This window comes from Henckelia pumila, chromosome 4 (assembly GCF_033568475.1).
Source record: "Henckelia pumila isolate YLH828 chromosome 4, ASM3356847v2, whole genome shotgun sequence".
NCBI lineage: Eukaryota > Viridiplantae > Streptophyta > Magnoliopsida > Lamiales > Gesneriaceae > Henckelia > Henckelia pumila.
Genome location: NC_133123.1, coordinates 145,103,690 through 145,125,107, shown reverse-complemented (window position 1 = coordinate 145,125,107; position 21,418 = coordinate 145,103,690). Strand labels below are relative to the sequence as shown.

Below are 21,418 nucleotides of genomic sequence, written 5' to 3'. Positions count from 1 at the left end.
ATCTGCGTCAGTATGTACTTCCATCTCTCTCTCATTTTTTTTGAAGAATATACTAGGGGTGTCAAAAACCAACCCAACCCGCCAACCCGACACGATTCAACCCGAAAAATATCAGGTTCGGGTTGGGGGTTTTTGGGTTCGGGTTGAATCGGGTTGACCCGAAAGCCAACCCGAAAAAATTATTCGGGTTCGGGTTGGGTCGGGTTGGGTTCGGGTCAACCCGAGTTGACCCGAATATTTTTATTATTTTATATATATATATAATTAAGAAAGATTTGTTACAATTTCATATGTTTTTTATTTGAAAAACATTTATTTTATATTGCTATAATATATTTTCTTGATTTAATGCTTATTTTGTACAATTTTGATTTTTTAAAATAATTTTTTTATTTTTTGTAGTAAATAAACTTTAAATTTTCTACAACTGAACTTTTAAATTTAAATTATATATAAGCTTAGATTTTGTTATCATGTGATTAAATATAATATTATTATTATTATTTTGAGTTTTGAATTTTTATTTAATTATTTTGCTAAAAAAAAAAAAAAATATCGGGTTGTTCGGGTTATACAGGTTCGTGTTCGGGTTGAACATTTTCGGGTTGGGTCGGGTTCGGGTTGAGGAATTTTTTAAATTTTTTTTCTTCAACCCGACCCGAACCCACCCGATTGACACCCCTAGAATATACCCTTCCCAGGGGTTTCTTTTAGATATCTTAGAATTCGGTACACGGCTTCAAGATGTTCAGCATGAGGTGAGTGCATAAATTGGCTTACCAAACTAATCGCGAAGGCAATGTCAGGCCGTGTGTGAGCTAGATAAATCAGATTTCCAACTAATCTTTGATATCGGCCAGTATCAACTGGAATGCCATCTTTGATGTCTCCTAGCTTAGCATTTGCTTCCAAAGGAGTATCTGATGGTTTGCAACCACTCATCCCAGTTTCCTTCAGAAGATCCAACACATATTTCCTCTGCGAGATCATAATTCCTTTCTTTGACCTTGCTACCTCCATTCCAAGAAAATATTTCAGCTGTCCCAAATCTTTCATTTCAAACTCATTTGCTAAGCTCTTCTTCAGTCTTCTCATCTCTTTTATGTCATCTCTTGTTAATATTATATGATCAACATAAACAATCAGTATAGATATCTTTAGGGGTGATCATTAATTCGGTTAAACCGAATTAACCGACCGAACCGATCTATTTCGGTAATTCGGTTAGGTTTATTCGAAAGTTCGGTCAAATCGGTTCGGTTTCGGTTTTTTTATTTTAAAATTTCGGTTAACCGATTTACAATAAAATTAAAAAAATATATATAGATTTAGTAAGATTGACTCGTGGGCTTGTGGGCTTACAAAATTCAAACCTAAAAAGCCTACGGCCCTTCAGCCCACAACCATCCATGATCCAGCCCTAAATTGCACAGTTCATCGTTCTCATCTCTTCTTTCATTCATCTCTCTGTGCTCACAGTCTTTCATCGCGCTTCGTTCGTTGCTTTATCGTTCTTCTCTAAAAAAAAGTCGATTTCTCTATCGCGAGGTTCGATTAACATTCCTTTAGTAGTCCTGTACCCCTTCCATAAATTTTCGCTTGTTTGTAAGAATTTTGCGATGCTGTTAATGTGAAATTACTAAACTCTTGTTTTTTTTTTGCTTGTAAACAATATCTGATTTTCAGGCTAAAAATTAATCTGTAATAACAATTTCACGATTTTGTTGATGATCCGTTGAGTTTCTGGTTTTCTCTCTTTTTAATTTTTTCAATAAAAATCGGTGACCGAATTAACCGATTTTTATTCGATTCGGTTTTGATCGGTTATGGGAACTAATTCGGTTGGTTCGGTTATGCAAAAAAAGTTCGGTTCGGTTTGGTTATTTGAAATTACCGACCGAACCGACCGAATGCTCACCCCTAGATATCTTGTCTGTTTTGGAGTTTCTGGTAAAAAGTGTATGATCAGATTGTCCTTGACAATATTCTTGGCCTTTGACAAATTTTGTGAATCTCTCAAACCATGCCCTGGGAGACTGTTTCAGCACATACAATGATTTTTTTAACCTGCATACTTTTGATCCAAACATATCAGTGAACTCAGGTGGAGGCTCCATATATACTCCCTCCTCTAAATCTCCATTTAGGAAAGCATTCTTAACATCATGCAACAGATAAAATGACACGAATTGTGTTAAGTTTAGCCACAGGAGAAAAAGTTTCAGTGTAGTCCACTCCATAAGTTTGGGTGAATCCTTTGGCAACAAGGCGAGCTTTGTATCGTTCTAGGGACCCATCGGAGTTGTATTTGGTAGTGAGAACCTATAACAGACTTACCACTGGGTAGATCAGCCTTCTCCCAAGTAGCGTTTTCTCCAAAGCTTTCATCTCCTTCTAAATTGCTTCTTTCCACTCGGGTATCTTTAAAGCCTCATGTACATTGTTAGGAACACGAATGACATTTATCTGAGAGATAAATGCATGATATGAAGATGACAAATGGTTATACGATACAAAATTTGAGATGAGATGTTTTGTGCAAGACCGAACACCTTTCCTTTTTTTTTTGATAAGAAACTTTGTATATTATATACGAGAATAAGATCTTACAGGAGCCGGACAAGATATCCGCTAATTACAAAAAAAATTAACCACTCCCTAATCATATCAACAAAAAACAAAAGACCAATCCCTTAGTAAATCCGATATTGCAAAATTATGATATTCTTTAAACGCTCTACTCCACAAAGCAATCCGTATCTTAATCTTTTTCCAACACTCTTCCGCCGTTTCTTCCACATTCTCAAAGATTCTTCCATTTCTTTCAAACCATACCAACCAACAAATATCATGAACCACCAAGGGCCAAAATATTCTCCCCCTCTTGCCCAAAAGAAAAGCAAGATCAGTAGCGAATAGCTCATGTAGAGATCGAGGTGTTACCCACATTATCCTCATTTCCGTCAAAGCCCTCGACCACAAGCCATACGTGAAAGAACAATGTATAGGCATGTGATCCTGAGTTTCCCCCTCTTTCCGACATAACACACACCAATTCGGATTCAGAGCACAAGAAGGCCATCTTCTTTGCATCACCTCCGTAGTCGGCATTTTACCCAACACTGCTCTCCAGGAAAAAAATTGAATCTTCGAGGGGATTGGTAGTTTCCAGATAACATTGAAGAAAGAAAACAAAGGATAATCAATAATAGGAAAAAAGGACTCAAAAAAGGATTTGACCGACAAAATACCAGAAGGATCCCCAACCCACACTCTCACATCCTCAGCCCCATCAATCAATCTAACTCTCATCTACTCTAACGATACACCTACCTCAATGATTTCCTGATCCCTCAAGTCCCTCCGAAAATGAAGTCCCATGAAAGGTGACCGATATTCAACGAATTTTTCGTTGACACAAAATGAGAAATATGCATATTGTGTGCATAAGAAATCTGGAACAAGGCTGGAAATAGATCCGGAAACGAGGACTCCCCCCCACCATTTATCTTCCCAGAACCTCACTTTGTTCCCTCCTATAACTCTATATCTCTGTGGGTTAGAGTTACCTTGAGAAGCTCCATATTCTCTGTTTGGAGTTCTTGTTCTGTTGTTATGGTTTCTCCAAACCTTCTTGAATCTTTCATCTTTGGGTGAAAAAGTTGTCCTTTATAGCAATCTTGAGTTTTGGGACGATAATTTTATGATCACAAATCGTAGTGAACATAAGTCGTCTTAACTCATTATCTTGTGTATTTCTTAAACATTTGTAAAAAGTTGTTTCACAACAGGATATCGGCTCCTGTATCATGAAAATATATTGGCGGTGTTTTTACCTTATACCATGATGTCTGACCAGCTCTTTCTATAAAGATCTCTGCTTGTTTTATTCATTTGCAAAGAATTAAAATTCTTCGAGAGAAATCTCATCCAACAATTTTCGGCAAGTCTTCTTCACATCCTTCAGGGAAGACTCCCATCTTTGCTGTACAAATTCCTGCTCCTGAATCAATATAAGCTGCAAAGTATTCAAGCCTTATATTGTTCGTACAACATCCCAATTGGAATGTGTTAGGCTACTGGTTACTTGGCCACAAGAATTAGATCAAAAACACCTATAGAATTAATATTGGATGAACAAAATCGAACAAGAAATTCTTTCCCAGAGATAAACTCTGTAACAAGCTGCAACCTTAGCTAAATGCTAGTTTCCCTAGCCTAAGCTAGTCTTGATACTGAGAATTCAAAATCACGAATGAGTATCCATTCTTTTTTTCAAGTATTTATTTCTTTCTAACTCTCTAGATTCTTCCTAGGCTTTGTGACTCTTGGGCCCTCTTTAGGTTTGGGCTCAAAATATAAAAGGCCAAAGCCCATTGCTGTATTTGAGTCCCTAACAATACCACCCTCCCCAAAAACAGTCTTGTCCTCAAGACTGAAATTTTGAATGAGCTTGGATAACATAAATCTGTCTGTCCTGGTGGCCTCCTAGTTGAGGAATCTTCCCAACGTCCCAAAACTTGCAGCTTTTGCTCATGCCTTAGTTGCTTGGTCTGTTGAGTTAACACCAGAGTGAATCGAGAGCCCGTTGGTAACTGAACCGTATTGATGCCCTCCCCCCCTTTGTCAACCGGTCCCAACCCCAATCGTGTCCAATCCCCTCTGCCCTTCTCATTCTTTGTCATCGCAGTGGCATCTTCCAGCCTAAAATTCTTCCCGTTTGTCCCGAACATGAGGCTGTACACCCCGATCACCGTAGTTGCTACTCGTATTTTCAATCCATGACATCTCTTACTCACCCCATCTATTTTCATTAGGGGCAGTCCACCTCTGCAAGCCTCTGTTCCACTTTCCAATCCGTTGTTTACCCCATTCTCATGCCCATCATCATCCTCTACCTTTATAAAGTTTCTTTCAGTGGTCAATCCCAATCTCTTAATTACGTACAAAGAATTAAAGGCGTGTCTTGTTCCCGTATCCTCTCTTGCAAAAACAGAAATTATAAAAAGCATACTTAATATCCCAACAATAAGTAGATATGCACCTCCCACTATTGTCAGCTGTTGATCTAGCAACTTGAAGTTGCATTCTACTGGTTTTTTAGTACTTAATTCTTCAACCACAGCCTTTGTCCACCCTTGTTTGGGCAGCTTCTTCTCAACTTCTTTAAAACCTGTACGCCTTATTTTTCCTTTGTCAATTTCTTTGTACTGTATTGTTTGGCTTTCCCTATTTTCCCAATTCTCTGTTCTTAAACTTCTGTCAGTTCCAACAGAGATTGACCCACTGTCACACGAGCGTCTTCTCTTGAAGATAAGGGTTTGTGAGTTAGCGACTTCTCTCTGATGATTGCGCAGCGGTCTACTGATATCCTCCATCTCAGGCGTCAATGCCCTAATCTTTATAGCTGGTCCAGGGGCTTCTGCGTGTCTCCAATTATTAGGTTTGGGCCTAATAGAAAGGCAGCCCATGTTTGTTTCTTCAATAAGAGCCCACTTCTGGGTAGTCCAAACCCTAGGTAGCACAATCTGCAAGCCCACTATCGGCTCCCCTTTCTTCAACACTACGTTAAATTTTCCATGGCGGTTTTTCCTTTTTTGGATCTTTCTTTTTAAGCCATGGGAATCTTTGGATCATCGGTCTGATTACAACTCTTGGATCGGTCTCTGAGGTGAGTTCTACCACGTTCCCTGAAGCCCAAATGCGGAGTACATCAGTGACGTTGCTGTAGGAGAATTCTGGGCGTCTACTCCTAGATCCAAACTCATCCTTGATGAGCTTCGTGTACTCCACCTCCTCGTGTGTGACTTGTTGGCTCTCTTCCTTCAGATACAGCTCCTTCGATGATTCATGTTGGCCAGAGGTTGGGTAAAGGGACGCATGAGAGCCAGGTTGGTGGCCGGAATCCTTGAATCTATCAGGCAGTAACTTATCCACAAGAGAAGTTATGTAGTCTAGCTTTTTGTGGACGAAATCCATTTCCTCCTGAAGCACCGAGATTGAGTTTTCGAGAATCTCAATCCTGTCGTCCGAACGAGTGGTGGCCATGGCAGGTCGGACCAATTGTTAGGCTACTGGTTACTTGGCCACAAGAATTAGATCAAAAACACCTATAGAATTAATATTGGATGAACAAAATTGAACAAGAAATTCTTTCCCAGAGATAAACTCTGTAACAAGCTGCAACCCTAGCTAAATGCTAGTTTCCCTAGCCTAAGCTAGTCTTGATACTGAGAATACAAAATCACGAATGAGTATCCATTCTTTTCTTCAAGTATTTATTTCTTTCTAACTCTCTAGATTCTTCCTAGGCTTTGTGACTCTTGGGCCCTCTTTAGGTTTGGGCTCAAAATATAAAAGGCCAAAGCCCATTGCTGTATTTGAGTTCCTAATAGAATGTATATGGAGAAAGGCCTTGTTGTCATTTTACTTGAAGGGATTACTAATGGTCCTGCCATTTTTAGTAAACTGCTTTGTAATTCTGTAATCCGATTAAGACTTTTTAGCCTTAATGTTTCTAAGGCCTCAATAGGTAGAGTATTGTTACTCGTTTCTACTTCGTCAATGCGTCTTAGTAAATCATGATTATGACTTACTAATTTCAAAAGTTGCTTCTTTCTCTGTTTGTAAACAGAGTTTTCGAATCTAATTAAGGGGTTGTCCCTTATCCAATTATCTTGGTTTTCCATCTCGTAGGATTCTTATTGAATTCTCCAAGTTTTTTCTTTTGCCATAAGCTCTATTCTTTTTTCAAGACGTTTCCATGGTTAATGATCTTCCAAGAATTCTAAGCCAAGAATTAGTTGATCTGTTTCTTTTCCCGGGATTCCCGAAATTTGAACTTCCAATTCACCAACCTTTATGAATCCTTGGTAAGTTCCTTTTACCTGCTGTTCTAAATAGTAAATTGAGTTACAAGGAAAGTGGTTCCTGTGACTTGTAATTTCGAATACTATTTTGACTTCTTTCCATCCTTCTGGATATCTAAGTTTTACTATTATAGAAAAATCTTTTTCTTCTGGTGGAATTTCCTAAATAGGAGATTTTTTCCACCTTCGACTTGTCATTCGGTCACCTTGAAAAGATAACCTTCGGGGTTCTATTTTAAGATCTCTGTATAGAACCGGCTTATCTTGAATTTGAATGTCTGTTTCCTGAATTAAAGGAAACTCGATTCTTTCCGGGTATATTGCTTGAGCAACCTTTCCAAAATTCTCTGGGATTTCAATAAACTCATTTCTAATAAATAATTCAGAATGATGAGTATTAGAAAGAGCATATGAAATTTGATATGTAATAGAATATCACCTATTACCTTCATTAATTTTTTTTCCTAGAAGTTTTGATGCAACGTCAAGGCTCGACTAAAGTCTCTGTCAGCTAAATTGTAGGCTATTCTCGGATAAATAACTCCTACAATTTTTCCTGCACATAGATTTCCTGAGATAGTACCCAGAACAGCATGTTGAATATTCCCCATTCTTTTATCGCATACTACGATATCTATGGGTGAATCTATTCCTTCTTTAAAAGTTGACTTGATCATTATTTGGATTGCTCCAATATGAATCCCAAACATCGTCTTTGCTACCTCATTTTTCAGCTTTTGCAATTCCTGTCTTATTTCTTCAAGGTTTAACATTACCCCATAAGGATTTATCGGATCTAGAACAGTTTTTTCATAAGGAGTTTGATGTAGTGGTATCTTACTCCTTCTCGACCTGTTCCTGCTGGATGCGAATTTTCTCCAACATGGAACTCACTTGTGATCTTCTGTTTTAACCACATATCTTGGAGGATTCCCTATGGGTTGTTCACCCTCAGAGGAATTCATTTTCAGATCAACTATTTTAAGATTCGCAAATGAATCTGCAAGATCTTGTAGATCCTCGAGATTTAATCTTTCTAAAGTAGTCATCAGATAGTGTTTTTTTTTTCTGATATTGCTTTTATAAGATTAATCATCATTTCATCATCTGTTAAAGGTTTTTGTACCATTTTGGTTTTACCTTTCTGACATAACAAATGTTATGTACCAAATGAGAGTGGTAACCTTCCTCTTGTATTACCTTTTCTAGAACCAGAGGTGTGTTCTAGATTTATGATTTTTGTTTGAAGATCCTTTAGAGTTCCAAGATTTTTTTCTTGTTTCTTAAGAATTTTTTCAATCTGCCGAGATATTTCATACAGCTGATTGTTGTAAAATATTGTACCGTCTTTTGAATTTCTCTAAGATCTCCGGAGAGTTTAGAAGAATCTGGTGTAATTTCTAGAAATTGAGAATTAAAAATCATATTTCTTATTCTCTTCAGAGCGTATAAAAGACCCAAGTCTTTTTAAGTTATGTTGTAAATCTCTTCCTCAGCAAAGAAAAGTATGATTTAATGAATAATATAAAGTCTGAATAAAATTACCTAGGCTCTGATACCATTTTGTGAGCCAAAGGAAAATATTAATACAAAATATTAATATAAGGGTAGTATAGGAAATTTTTAGTTTGGTAGACATATCAGGAAAACTTTTTGTTAAAAGAGGGACGTAATTGAGAACAAATAAAGTGTTAGTACATTTTTGGGAAAGTTAGGAAACTTTAGGGACGTATTCTTTAATTATCCCCGTATTTTCAGTACATCTTAACTTAACAATAGATACACTTTAAATAGACAAAAAAACAATTCAGAATAATATCCCACCAAATCTGTAAGATATTTTATTCCTATCAAATAAAATCAAATCATAATAATGAACCTTCTCTAATACCACTTGTTGATCCGGTTTCTTTTATTTTGCTCAGTTTCATAATTAGCCCAATTAGGAAAAGTAAAAACTGAAGCAAAAATAAGAACACAAACAATTTTTACGTGGTTCAGTCCAACCAACTTACTCCACGGGACCACACCCCAATATCTAGTAAATCACTAAACTTCAAACATTGAAATCGTACAAGGGCTGATGTAATGGGTAACAATCCAAACCAGCAGCCCAACAAGGAGATATCAATTAGCTTCAGTCAAGGGATAACGATGAGAATAATTAAGGATGTCAGCCAGCTTTAGTCAAGGAACAAAGATCTCAATCTGCTTTAAAACTATAAGATTCTAGTTTCCTAATTTATGGTGCTTTATTATTCTATTGCATGATTACTCGTTATTTCCTTGTTCAAATAATATTATTTTTGTATTTAAGTGAGAGATTAAGTGGAATAAGATATGAAATTAGTATTCCAAATTCGTGAGTAATAAGATCGTGAGGTTCTCTTGAGAAAACGAGCCTCTAAACTTACTCCATCCAAAATAGGTGGAAAAGGCAGAAAAAGCCACAAACACTTCAAAGTGTTGAAGGATCAAACACTCAATCGCCCTCTGTAACTAGATCCTTTACCCAGGGTCATAACAGCTGAGTTTGAAATGAAGGACTTGGGAAATTGAGGTACTTTCTTGCCATGAAACAAATCTGGAATCTCAGTTTTGCAGCGGAAGTATGTGTTGGATCTTTTGAATGAGGCGAGAATGCTAAGATGCAAACCGATTGATACACCCATGGAACCAAATAAAAAATTGGAAGAAACAGTGAGTGGTACTCCTGTGGAGAAACGAATCAACGAAAAGTAGGGAAACTGATTTACCTTGCTCATTCTAGACCCGACATAGCCTTTTCTAAGTGTTGTAAGCCAGTTTATGCATGCCCCGTTGGAAGAGCACGTGACAACCGATTATCGAATTTGAAGGTATCTAAAGGGGACTCCAGGAAAGGGACTTTTCTTCAAGAAAACAGAAGCAAGAAACATTGAGATGTTTACTGATGCAGATTGGGCCAGATCAGTAAGTGATAGAAGATCAACATCAGGCTATTTTTCTTTCCGATCAGGCTATTTGGTAACTTGGAAGAGTAAGAAACAACAGGTAGTAGGAAGAAGCAATGCCGAAGCTGATCTAAGATCAGTAGCCCATGGTGTATGTGAAGTCTAATGGCTAAAAATGTTGCTTGAAGAGCTGAAAATGAAAAAAAAATGCCATTGAAACTATTATGTGATAACAAGGCGGCCATAAATATTTTGGGATAATTGCATACATTACCCCGTGAAATAATGAGATTGCTGAAAACCCCCTATAACTGTGAACTCCCTATGTTTTAAAATTTTGTGCACAAACACTCCTGAAAACACGTACAGACAAGGGGATGAATGCTCAAAATTTGAAAACATGAGGATGTATATGCTCAAGATTTCAAAACACAGGGAGTTAATAGATCATTCTTTTTTCATAGGGGGTTTTAGCAACCTCGGGATTTCACAATGCTGTTGTATGCAATTAACTTTAAATATTTGTCACAATCTGGTATATCATGATCGTACTAAACACATTGAGGTTAATCGGCATTTTATTAAAGAGAAGATTGATGAAGGAACAATTAGCATAACATATGTCCCAGCATTGGAACAAACAGCTGATGTCCTAACAGAAGGCCTATTTAGGCCCATGTTCGAAAAATAGTTGACAAGCTGGGAATTTATAACCTGTACATTCTAGCTTGAGGGGGAGTGTTGATAAGGTTGTTCGGATGAGCAGCTTGGTTTATCTATTTATTTTAATTTATTAGATTTGTAGAATACGTAGGGTATGGCAGAGAAGAGAAAAATAATCATTTTTATTCAAATAAAGTTATACAATGCATACATTGAAAGGGCCAAAGATAATAAAATCAAATCCCCACAGATCGGGAACAAAATAATCTCTTTCCTAATCTGTCGGATTTTAATCTAACAAATCTAATCTAAACTAATTTAAGAAATATCTTATTATTGACACTCCCTTCAAGTTGGTGCAAAGATATCAGTCATGCCCAACTTGTTAACTTGGTCTTCAAAAGGTTGTCTAGACAAGCCCTTAGTTAAGACATCTGCAATTTGCAAGGTGGTTGGAACAGAACAGATGCAGATTGTTCCTTCCTCAAGCTTCTTCTTTATAAAGTGTTTGTCAATTTCAATGGGTTTCGTTCGCTCATGCAAAACTGGGTTATGAGCTATACTTATGGCTGCCTTATTATCACAATACAAACACTTATTGTTCTCTTCAGTTCATCCATAACTCTCTTAAGCCAAAGAACTTCACATACACCTTTAGCCATCGATCTAAACTCAGCTTCTGCGCTCTCTTCAATTCATCCATAACTCTCTTAAGCCAAAGAACTTCACATACACCTTTAGCCATCGATCTAAACTCAGCTTCTGCGCTGCTTCTTGCCACAACACTTTGTTTTTGCTCTTCCATGTCACTAGGTTACCCCATACAAATGTACATAACCAGAAGTTGATCTTTGATCAGCAATCGAGCCTGCCCAGTCAGGTATCTGAGAATTCGATATACAGCTTCGAGATGTTCTTCATAAGCTCACTGCGAAGGTGATATCTGGTCGTGTGTGTGACAAATAAATCAGTCTCCTAACCAATCTTTGATATCTTCCTTTATCAACGGGAATACCGTCTTTAATTTCTCCTAGTTTTGTGTTGACTTCCAATGGAGTGTCTGAGGGTATGCATCTGCTCATCCCAGTTTCCTTCAATAGGTCCACAACATACTTTCGTTGAGACACCACGATTCCTTTCTTAGACCTTGCTACTTCCATTCCAATAAAGTACTTCACCTGTCCTAGATCTTTAATCTCGAACTCCTTTGCCAAGTTCATCCTTAATTTGTTCATTTCTTCTATATCATCTCCTGTTAATATCATGTCATCAACATAAACAATCAAGACAAAGATTTTGTTAGTTGTGGACCCTTTTGTGAAGAGTGTGTCATCTGATTGTCTCTGGTTGTAACCCTAGGCCTTAACTAATTTTGTGAATCTCTCGAACCATGCTCTTGGAGACTGCTTCAATCCATAGAGGGATTTTTTTAATCTGCAAACCTTCGATCAAAATTGATCATTAAATCCGGGAGGAGGTTCCATGTACACTTCTTGTTCCAAGTTTCCATTTAGAAAGGCGTTCTTCACGTCTAGTTGGTTAAGTGGCCAATCAAGATTCGCAGCAACAGACCGTATCACTCGAATCGTGTTAAGTTTTGTCACCGGAGAAAATGTTTTCGAGTAGTAAACCCCATAGGTCTGAGTAAAGCCTTTGGCAACCAGACGAGCTTTATATCTCTCCAATGAGCCATCAGAGTTGTATTTTGTAGTAAATACCCACTTGCATCCTATTGTGGAATTTTCTTTGGGAAGATCCATTTTCTCCAGAGTTCTTCTCTAATGCTCTCATCTCTTCAAATATCGCTTCCTTCCACTCAGGGATCCTTAGAGCTTCCTGTACAATGTTAGGTATACTAACAGAGTTTAGTCGAGAAATAAGAGCATGAAAGAAGGGAGATAGATGTTTGTACGATACAAAGTTTGACAATAGGTGCTTAGCGCATGACCGAGTACCTTTTCTGTGAGCAATAGGAAGTTCAATATCGTCAGAAGGGGTTACCTTGCGAGTTTCATGATTTAGCCCCAGATTTGAATCATGGCCTCGTGGTGGGACAGTTTTCCTACCTCTCCGTGCTTGACCCTTCCTTTGATAAACAAAACCTTTGAACCCTTTCTTTCCTTCATCTCCTGTGTCAGCATTATGAGATGGCACAGTTTGGACAGAAACATCATTATCTATGAAATCAATTTTTAGGTCTAAATTGGTTAAATATTCATCTTCGCTACTATTATACTTCCCTGAAGGGGAGTCATAGTAGGATTGACTTTCAAAAAAAGTAACGTCCATAGATACAAAAAAAAATTTTGAGATAGGATCAAAACACTTGTAGCCTCGCCGATTTGCAGTGTAGCCAATGAAGATGCACCTATGTGCTTTGGGATCGAGTTTGGAGCGTCCTGGATCATGATTATGAACAAAAGCTATACTACCAAAAACCTTCAGGGGAATATCGGAGATCAATCTAGTTGTAGCAAAAAAAATTTTAAAGATTTTGATCGGAGGCTGCAAATTCAAAATTTTCGTAGATAATCTGGTAATCAAATAAGTTGCTGTCAAAATAGCCTCTCCCCAAGATGTTTTGGAACTTTAGTATGAAAGCTTATAGCCCTAGCAACTTCAAGGAGGTGTCTATTTTTTCTTTCAGCCACCCCATTTTGTTGAGTGTGAGGGCAAGAGTGTTGATGTACGATCCATTTTTCTTCAAAAAAAAGTCTCCAATAAATTATTAAAATATTCCCTCCCATTATCACTCCGAAATATTTTAATTTTGGTCTGAAACTGAGTGTGGATCATGATATAAAAATTTGTGAACACACATCCAGCTTCAGATTTGTCTTTCAAAAGAAACGTCCAAGTCATTCTACTGTGATCATCAATTAATGTTAGGAACCGGCGTTTACCAGACAAGGTTGCTACTCTAGATGGACCCACTATGAATTAGTGTAAAAGGTGCAAAGGAAACAATGAGCGATGATGTTTAGCCAATGCACATGAATCACTGAAAAAACGTAGAACTTTTATTCATAAATAATGTAGGAAAAAACTGTTTTAGATAATGAAAATTTGGATGCCCTAAACGAAAATGCCATAACATAATCTCACTGTCACTAGAATTAGAAATAGAGTTGAAACAAGTCTTCTGATCTTGTTTTGCAAAGATGGATGTAGCATCGAGAAGATAAAGTCCACTGTCTTGCCATACATTGCCAATCATCTTCCTCGATGCTAAATTCTGAAACTCACAATGAGAGGACAGAAAAATGGCACGACAGTTAAGATCACAAGTTATCTGACTGATAGAGAGCAGATTATATGACAATAGAAGAACATGCAAGACATTAACAAGGGTTAGGAAGGGGGAAATAATAATGGTGCCCTTCCCAGCGACATATGCGAAGGACCCATCAGCAATTTTAACCTTCTTATTACCAGCACACTGGATATATGAAGAAAAAAATTGCGATGTTCCTGTCATATGATCCGTTGCACCTGGATCTAAAATCCAAAAATTGTTAGACTTGACATATGCAACAGTTGTCATAGAATGACTACTTGTTTGGGCCATAAAGCAAGAAGGACTCGATTTTCTTAAATGAGATTGAAGTAATTTGGACAAGTGCTCTAGTTGATCCTTCGTGAAAGGAGACGAATCTGAGGATTCAGAACTACCTGTTTGAAAGGCATGACTGCCATTACCACTTCTACTGTTGCTGTGGTATCCATTACCGTTTCTATTGTTGTTGACTGGCCTTTTTTTTTTAAATGTGTTGGTCTTCCATGAATCTCCCAACATGTTTCCACAGTATGTCATGGCTTATTACATTTCTCACACCAAGGTTTCTGCTTTCCTCCATCACGATAATCACCAGCAGCTTTTTTTCCTTGACTAACCAGTGCTGATCCCTCAGTTTCCACTCTATGTTCATCGACTCGCTGTAACATAACATGGCGTCAAGCTTCCTCACGCCGTCTTCAGAAAAAATCTCACGAAGACTTGGAAGAGGCTTGCGGCCATGGAGTCTGCCCCGAACGACATCTAATTCTGTGTTTAATCCAGCCAAGAAAACAAACACACAACCACGCTCAATATTTTTCCTGTAGCAAGAACAGTCATTCTTGCTTTCCCTTTCATCAGTTTCAAACAAATCCAATTCTTGACAAATCGTCAACAATTCATTGTAATAAGACGTCACGTCTCGAATTCCTTGTTGATGTCGCTACATTCGAGTATTCAGATCATATAACTGAGAGTAGTTTTCCAAATCAGAGTATGTTTCTTGAGCCGCCTCCCAAATATCACGGGCAATAGGTGAAAACATAAAGGGTTTACCTATTGCGGGTTCTATGGAATTAATTAACCAAGCAGTGACCATGGTGTTTCCGATCGCCATTGTTTATATTTCGGATCTGTAGATGCCAGTGGCTTCACCTCGCCGTTCAAGTGCCCCAATTTTCCCTTGCCAGTGAATTAATTAACCAAGCAGTGACCATGGTGTTTCCGATCGCCATTGTTTATATTTCGGATCTGTAGATGCCAGTGGCTTCACCTCGCCGTTCAAGTGCCCCAATTTGCCCTTGCCATCGATCACCAGTCGTACGTATTGAGCCCATTCAAGATAGTTTTTCCATTTAATTTATGGATGGCTATTTGAAGGGAGTTTTCAGAAAGTGCAATGTTTGATGGGACTTGAGGACCGCCGGTCGGAGGGACAGTGCCATAGCTGCCGTCAGATTCGGAAGAGATAGACCCAGCGCCGACCATGGCTGCTTTAAAGTTTATGACCAATCCTCGGTCTCTGATACCATGTAGAATACGTAGGGTATGGCAGAGAAGAGAAAAATAATCAATCTTATACAAATAAAGTTATACAAAGCGTACAATTAAAGAGCCAAAGATAATAAAATCAAATCCCCACAGATCGGGAACATAATAATCTCTTTCCTAATTTGTCAGATTTTATTCTAACAAATCTAATCTAAACTAATTTAAGAAATATCTTATTATTGACAAGATTGGTATCTTATCTTTTAGTTGTAGAAAGTTTTTTTTTATATATTTTGAAACATCATGTTGTATTATCATTATCTCTGAAGCGTTGAATAAAATTATTATGCCTTGTTTATCGATTCTTTCATGGTTATTAGCCTTTAGGACCCTTTCTCTCCCTAGGAATGAATCATGTAGCCTTTAATGTGTGTGCACCACCAACAATTTTAACCTCGAAAAAACAAAATGAATAAATGGTACTGACAAAACATTGTCATAGCAGTTGTCGCGACACAAAATGGACAATCACGTTTTTGCTCCTTAATCCTCACAACCAGCCTGGATAAGATCATGTTGCAGTATTTTCGCTCGCAAGCGTACGATATCAAGTTTTAATATAGGGAATTAACTCCAAGTCGATCCCACAGAAAATGAGTCAGATGATATTATATTAAATATTTGGAATTAATAACATCTCAATCCTATTCAGAGCTACGATGATGATATGAATTTATTTAATTAACTAAAACTAAAAATTGCAATATATAAAATTAACCAACGATGAATTTGCAAGACGCTTAATCAATGAGAGATAAATTCTAGATGTTCAAATTCACTTGACTATCCACCAAGATTAATCCATATTGATTTCTTCATTGTAAATTCTTCTAGTTTATTAACCAAGAATCTGTATCATTTTCTACTCTCTTTCCCAAGTGATCAGTAGAAGTCCGTGTCTAATATTAGACTCAATATTCCTATCGAGTTTTGAATATAAAATCCGGTAGATATCACAACAATTCTTTTAATGGCTTCAATGGAGTTATACGCGTTCCGAACAATATAACATCAACGATGTATTTTCGTACGTCTTATTCAAAATCACATATCCCAAGTGATAGATTATAAACAATCATTCACTCTACGACCAGTAAATTGAGAGCATTAAAAACAGAAAAACACAATAAACCGTGCGAAGAATTCGAATATATAAATCAAGACATCAAAATCATGGGTTCAACTCAAGTTACGTCTACCCTCTAGACTAAAAAATTAGTTTATGATGAATTTTAAAATAAAAGTAAGCATGTTCATCCAACAACCCATCAAAGTAAAAAAATAAAAACAAAAGAAGAACAAGAACGAAGTTAGTATAAGGTTCTTTGTCTCCGGATTCCACCGTCTTCCGTCCTTCATACCAAGTTCTCTGGCTCTTGTGCGCTCTAGAAGTCTTCAGCCGTCTTCGTCTCCGGATTCCGCCGTCTTCCGACCTTCATACCAAGTTCTCTGGCTCTTGTGCGCTCTAGAAGTCTTCAGCCGTTGTCCCCTATCAGCAACCCTCAAAAGTCTCTACAAAAAGGCCCAAAAATTCATTTTTAAGCTGTCACGAAAAGTTTCCAAAATTTGAAAGACTACGCGGCACGGGTGACCGGTTGGAGGGCGCGGGTGCGCTACGTGCTTGATGATCGGGCGCTGGTACGCTGTAAAGAGGCCGCTTCTCGGCGTCAAAATCTCTTCATGATTTCTCGCCTAGCACAGGTGCAACGGTCCTTACTCTTTGATTTCTTGCTTGGACTTCAATTCTCGCACTTCATTTTGCTTCGGTCAAATTTTTTTTTTCCTCTTTTAATCTTATTTCACATCTTTTAACCAATCTAAAAATGATTGTTACCTAAATTCCCGCATACGATACGAACAACACATAAGACGCATATCGCTGATAAATGATAAAAGTCAAGTTAAATCATATATCATATAAGATATAAGTACGAAAATTGGCCTTATCAGTTCATAGCATAATATATGTTCTATGCAAGAATATTGCTCTCTCCTGAAAAATGTCTAAATGAGGTGCATAAGGGCATCAAATAAACTCCTGAATGATTTGACAATAAACGCGTACCCCGCATTTAAAACACAATCCCGTTTCTCGCTTGTGCAAGTACTGTATTCTGCCATCCTGATTCTTTTGCGTCGAACCCTAACCACTCCGATCTCCATCCCATTGCTACCGCCAGAATTGGCTCGTGACCCTCCACCGTAAGTCATGGGTGTATAAGGCTTACGCATGGCTACCTTCTCTGGACTTACTGTCTTCCCGGTGACATGTGAATGTTTAGCGTTGGTGCGGCCATTATCACTGAAGTGGGTTTGTTAGGCCCTACCATTATTTATGCCTCTTTTCTGCTCAAGGCCACAACCCAAACCTATACCAGATCTGCTTCTCCCTTGATCCAATACCTTACCATATAATTTCATTTCCAATCATCTTTCTAACATCATCGCACGATCCACCGTCCGAGGATTATGAACGATCATCCTCCGCCATATTTCTTCCCGCAATCCACTCATAAAATAACCCAAACATTGATTCTCCTACATGTCCCCAATTCGCACAATCAACATCTCGAATTGTTCTATGTAAGTATCAATCAAGTGTTGACCCGGTTCAACGAAGCCATCAATTCAAAAAGGATTGAGATTATATCCTTCGAATTGTTTGATTAGCTCCTCAACAAATCTGTCCCAATACATGTTGGGAATCTGTCCCTTCATCCAGCAGCACTAATGCACGGTTGACCCATGCATACAGATGTAAGCCAATTTAAGCCTACATTCAATAGCGGTATCGTGAACTTCAAAATACTGTTTTATTTTCCCACCCATCCCATTGGATCTTCACCTTCGAACGCAAGCAACTCAATCTTTGTATCTACTCGTGCGCTTGCAATCGAATTCAGACGTCCTTCGGATCCGATAGCTTGGACCAATGTTGTGATTTGCAATAATGAATTCAACAAACAAAAACAATTAAGAAGAAATGGTAATTTGTATTCAAATGAAATTGAAATCCCAGAGAATATTGCCTCTGTACAATTCTCTCCCTATCTAAATGCTAGTAACTCACTCCACGAGAAATATAATTGAAAGAAATTAACAGAAGATGGGTCTTCTGATTCTGAAGTACCTGGACCCAATGGATCAAGGCCCTTAACAGAAGATGGGTCTGGATTCATAACAAAGGGTGACTTACAATTCAAGTTCATGGCTTCCTTGTGATTGTTGATGTTTTGAAAGATCTCCAAACATCACTATGAATTTTGTGTCAAGTTATCTTCTTTTAACTTGTGTTTTTGAATCCTTTTCTTGGTTGACAGAATCATTTTCTGTGCTTTGACTGCATTTTAATCAAGAAAACGCGCCTCCAACTGATGATATCTAGTTTTTGTGTGCTTTTTGCTTAATCAGACAGTTATACGGCAGTATACAAGATATTGTGGTTCCAGAGATGTACATAGATCAAACAACTAGCAAAGTTCTCATCATGCAATGGGTGGAGGTGATTTTTTTTGTTTTGTTCTAAATATAAGTTAATTATAACTTTCAGCACTAATGATTTTGTTTCTGATGAAACAATTTGTGGCTCATTTTGAATGAATGCAGGGTCAAAAGTTGATGGAGGTTAGGGATTTATACATGATCGAGGTCTGTTCTTGAATATACTAGCAAAATGCAATTTTACCTGACAAATGTCTATTTGGTAAGTTGCTTTGTTAAGTTCTCTGCAGGTAGGAGTTTATTGTTCATTCAATCAACTTTTGGAGTTTGGATTCTATCACGCTGATCCACATCCAGGAAACCTACTTCGTACATATGATGGAAAACTGGCCTACTTGGGTACTTTTCCAAAATTGTATTCATTATTGCACATATGAAGAATACAACTTGTAACTGAATATTGCAGAAATAACCTTCAAATCAGAACTCACATGGATTCTTAGAAAAATCAGAATTATCTTTTGTTCGTCATTTTTTTTCAAACCAGTGCTCTATATATGAAGTAATTATAAACATTATAGATATTTTCCTTTATCGGATTAATAATTAATCGAAAGTAATTACGAACTGTCAATCTTCTGATAAGATTTATGGTTGAGACATTACAAGCTGATTAAATATTTTGCCAAATTCCAGTTCAGCTCTTGCTTTTTTGACCTAGTGTCATTTCTACAAAACCAGGATTTACGTATTCATGTCTTCATGACTTCATGTGAATATTTATCCATTGTTTTCGGTAAATCCCTTCCGGTATTTTCTTTCACTAGCAAAAGGTTTACACTTGAATGACTGCTAAGAGGTAATTGTGGAAACTTCCTAATCATTTATCTATGATGATGACTAAATTGGTACTGATTTTGGTAGCATTTAAAAAACTTAGTCTTTAAATCATCTTTTTTTTTCTTGGTTGTGGAAACAGAAACATGATTGCTGTCTTCCACACCCAGACTGCTTATGCTATAATTTTTATGCTAGTCACCGATGACTGTCTGTGGTTATCCATGAGTGACTGAGAATTTGATTTTCCATCTCAAATTTTTGTAAAGTGAAAAGGGTATTTTAGTGTTTTGAGATTGTGGATGGGGTGTTGGGGGAATTTGGGAAGGGTGAGAGTTGAGTTTAAGATATTAGTCCTTGTTGTATTTTTAATCAAGTTTGACCAGAAACTATCTTGTTTCGTCACTTAAGTTTGAGACTGACTATTTGCCAGATTACTTGCATCAACGACTGCAAAGCAACGTAGCAGTCTGATTCTGTAGCTAGCTCCGTAGCAAATACTAAAAATAGCATGTGAATTTTGAGATGTTCACCACAAAGATAAACTGTTCATGGAAAAGTAACAACATGGCGTGTTCTGTTTAGTTTATGAACATATTTTATTATTACATTGTGATCGTAACCTTTAAATTCAATTATTCAGTTATATCTCACCTAGTTCTGAAAGATCTACTTTAACTCTCAGACTTTGGCATGATGGGTGAGTTCAAACAAGAACTTCGTGATGGCTTCATTGAAGCTTGTCTCCACCTTGTAAACCGTGATTATGATTCACTTGCAAAAGACTTTGTAACACTTGGGTACCTTGATTATCTATCTTTATTCAGCTAATGTTGAACTTATGGTGATGTTGCTGACAAATTCTAAAATATTCTCCACAGGCTTCTTCCACCAACTGCTGATGAGGATGCTGTGGCACAAGCATTAACAGGTTTTGTCTGATATAGATACTTCATCTGTTGGAAATTTAGGACATTATTGTGTAAAATCCCTTGATATAAGGGATTGACGGAGTAATTGATTTAAATTCCTTTGTATGGGGGATTGAATTCACTTTCTTTTTTTTTTTGGTTTCTTTCTTCTCTTTAAAGTATCGTGTATTGTATGGAGCATAATGAGAAATATAATAGAATCATTCAGTATTTTCTCTCCTTTATTACTTACATAGTCCAACCCTGCGACTCTCTGCTTGCCCATTGGTCTTTGAACCTTGGTTTGTAGATTCGGAATTTCCATATTTGCTTTCAATTGCCTAAAATGAAAGAATATGCAGGTGTCTTTCGGAATGCTGTTTCCAAAGGAGTTAGCAATCTAAACTTTGAGAATCTTCTTGGAAATTTGGGAGCCACTATGTAAAAATCCTTGTATCTTTTCCCTTTATTGGATTTATGTGGGGATAATTTCTGATGGATTCACTTGTGTAATTCTAATGAGCTCAAGCCATCTTAGCTTTCATCAACTTTCTGTAGATATAGATTGTGCCCATGTAGGGTTCAAACATGTACTCAAGCTCATGTTAAAATGCAGCTTGCTTGAAAAGTTGGTTAGAATCGGGCCTTATTTTTAGGTATGTTCAATACTATTCATCTGGATAACAACACTGGTACAGCTGACCTTGTATCCGCTAGTTCAAAAATGATTTTGAATTTAAAACTATTGAATAAAACTTGGTTCATTGATTTATTTTGGAACATTAGTTCTTTTGATTAGTGAAGATGAACAAGACGGGATAAGATGCTGATATATGGGCTATTTATGATCCTTTAAGTTAAGTTATAAATTCGTGATAGGCAATCTGTGCTCTAAAATATACTCAATTGGACACTACTAATGAGTCTCCTTTAGCT

General features: G+C 37.3%; 1 protein-coding gene across 4 annotated transcripts in view; it reads left to right on the top strand.

Annotated features, from left to right (window-relative positions):
- Nucleotides 1-21,418, top strand: part of LOC140860323 (uncharacterized aarF domain-containing protein kinase At1g71810, chloroplastic) — a 74,016-nt gene that overhangs the window by 23,329 nt on the left and 29,269 nt on the right. For all 4 annotated transcript variants that reach the window (XM_073263282.1, XM_073263284.1, XM_073263283.1 and 1 more), the window contains 6 exons: nucleotides 18,705-18,795; nucleotides 18,900-18,941; nucleotides 19,025-19,133; nucleotides 20,257-20,371; nucleotides 20,453-20,502; nucleotides 20,845-20,923. In XM_073263282.1, the coding sequence (XP_073119383.1) occupies nucleotides 18,705-18,795; nucleotides 18,900-18,941; nucleotides 19,025-19,133; nucleotides 20,257-20,371; nucleotides 20,453-20,502; nucleotides 20,845-20,923 (486 nt within the window). The remainder of the gene's footprint in view (nucleotides 1-18,704; nucleotides 18,796-18,899; nucleotides 18,942-19,024; nucleotides 19,134-20,256; nucleotides 20,372-20,452; nucleotides 20,503-20,844; nucleotides 20,924-21,418) is intronic.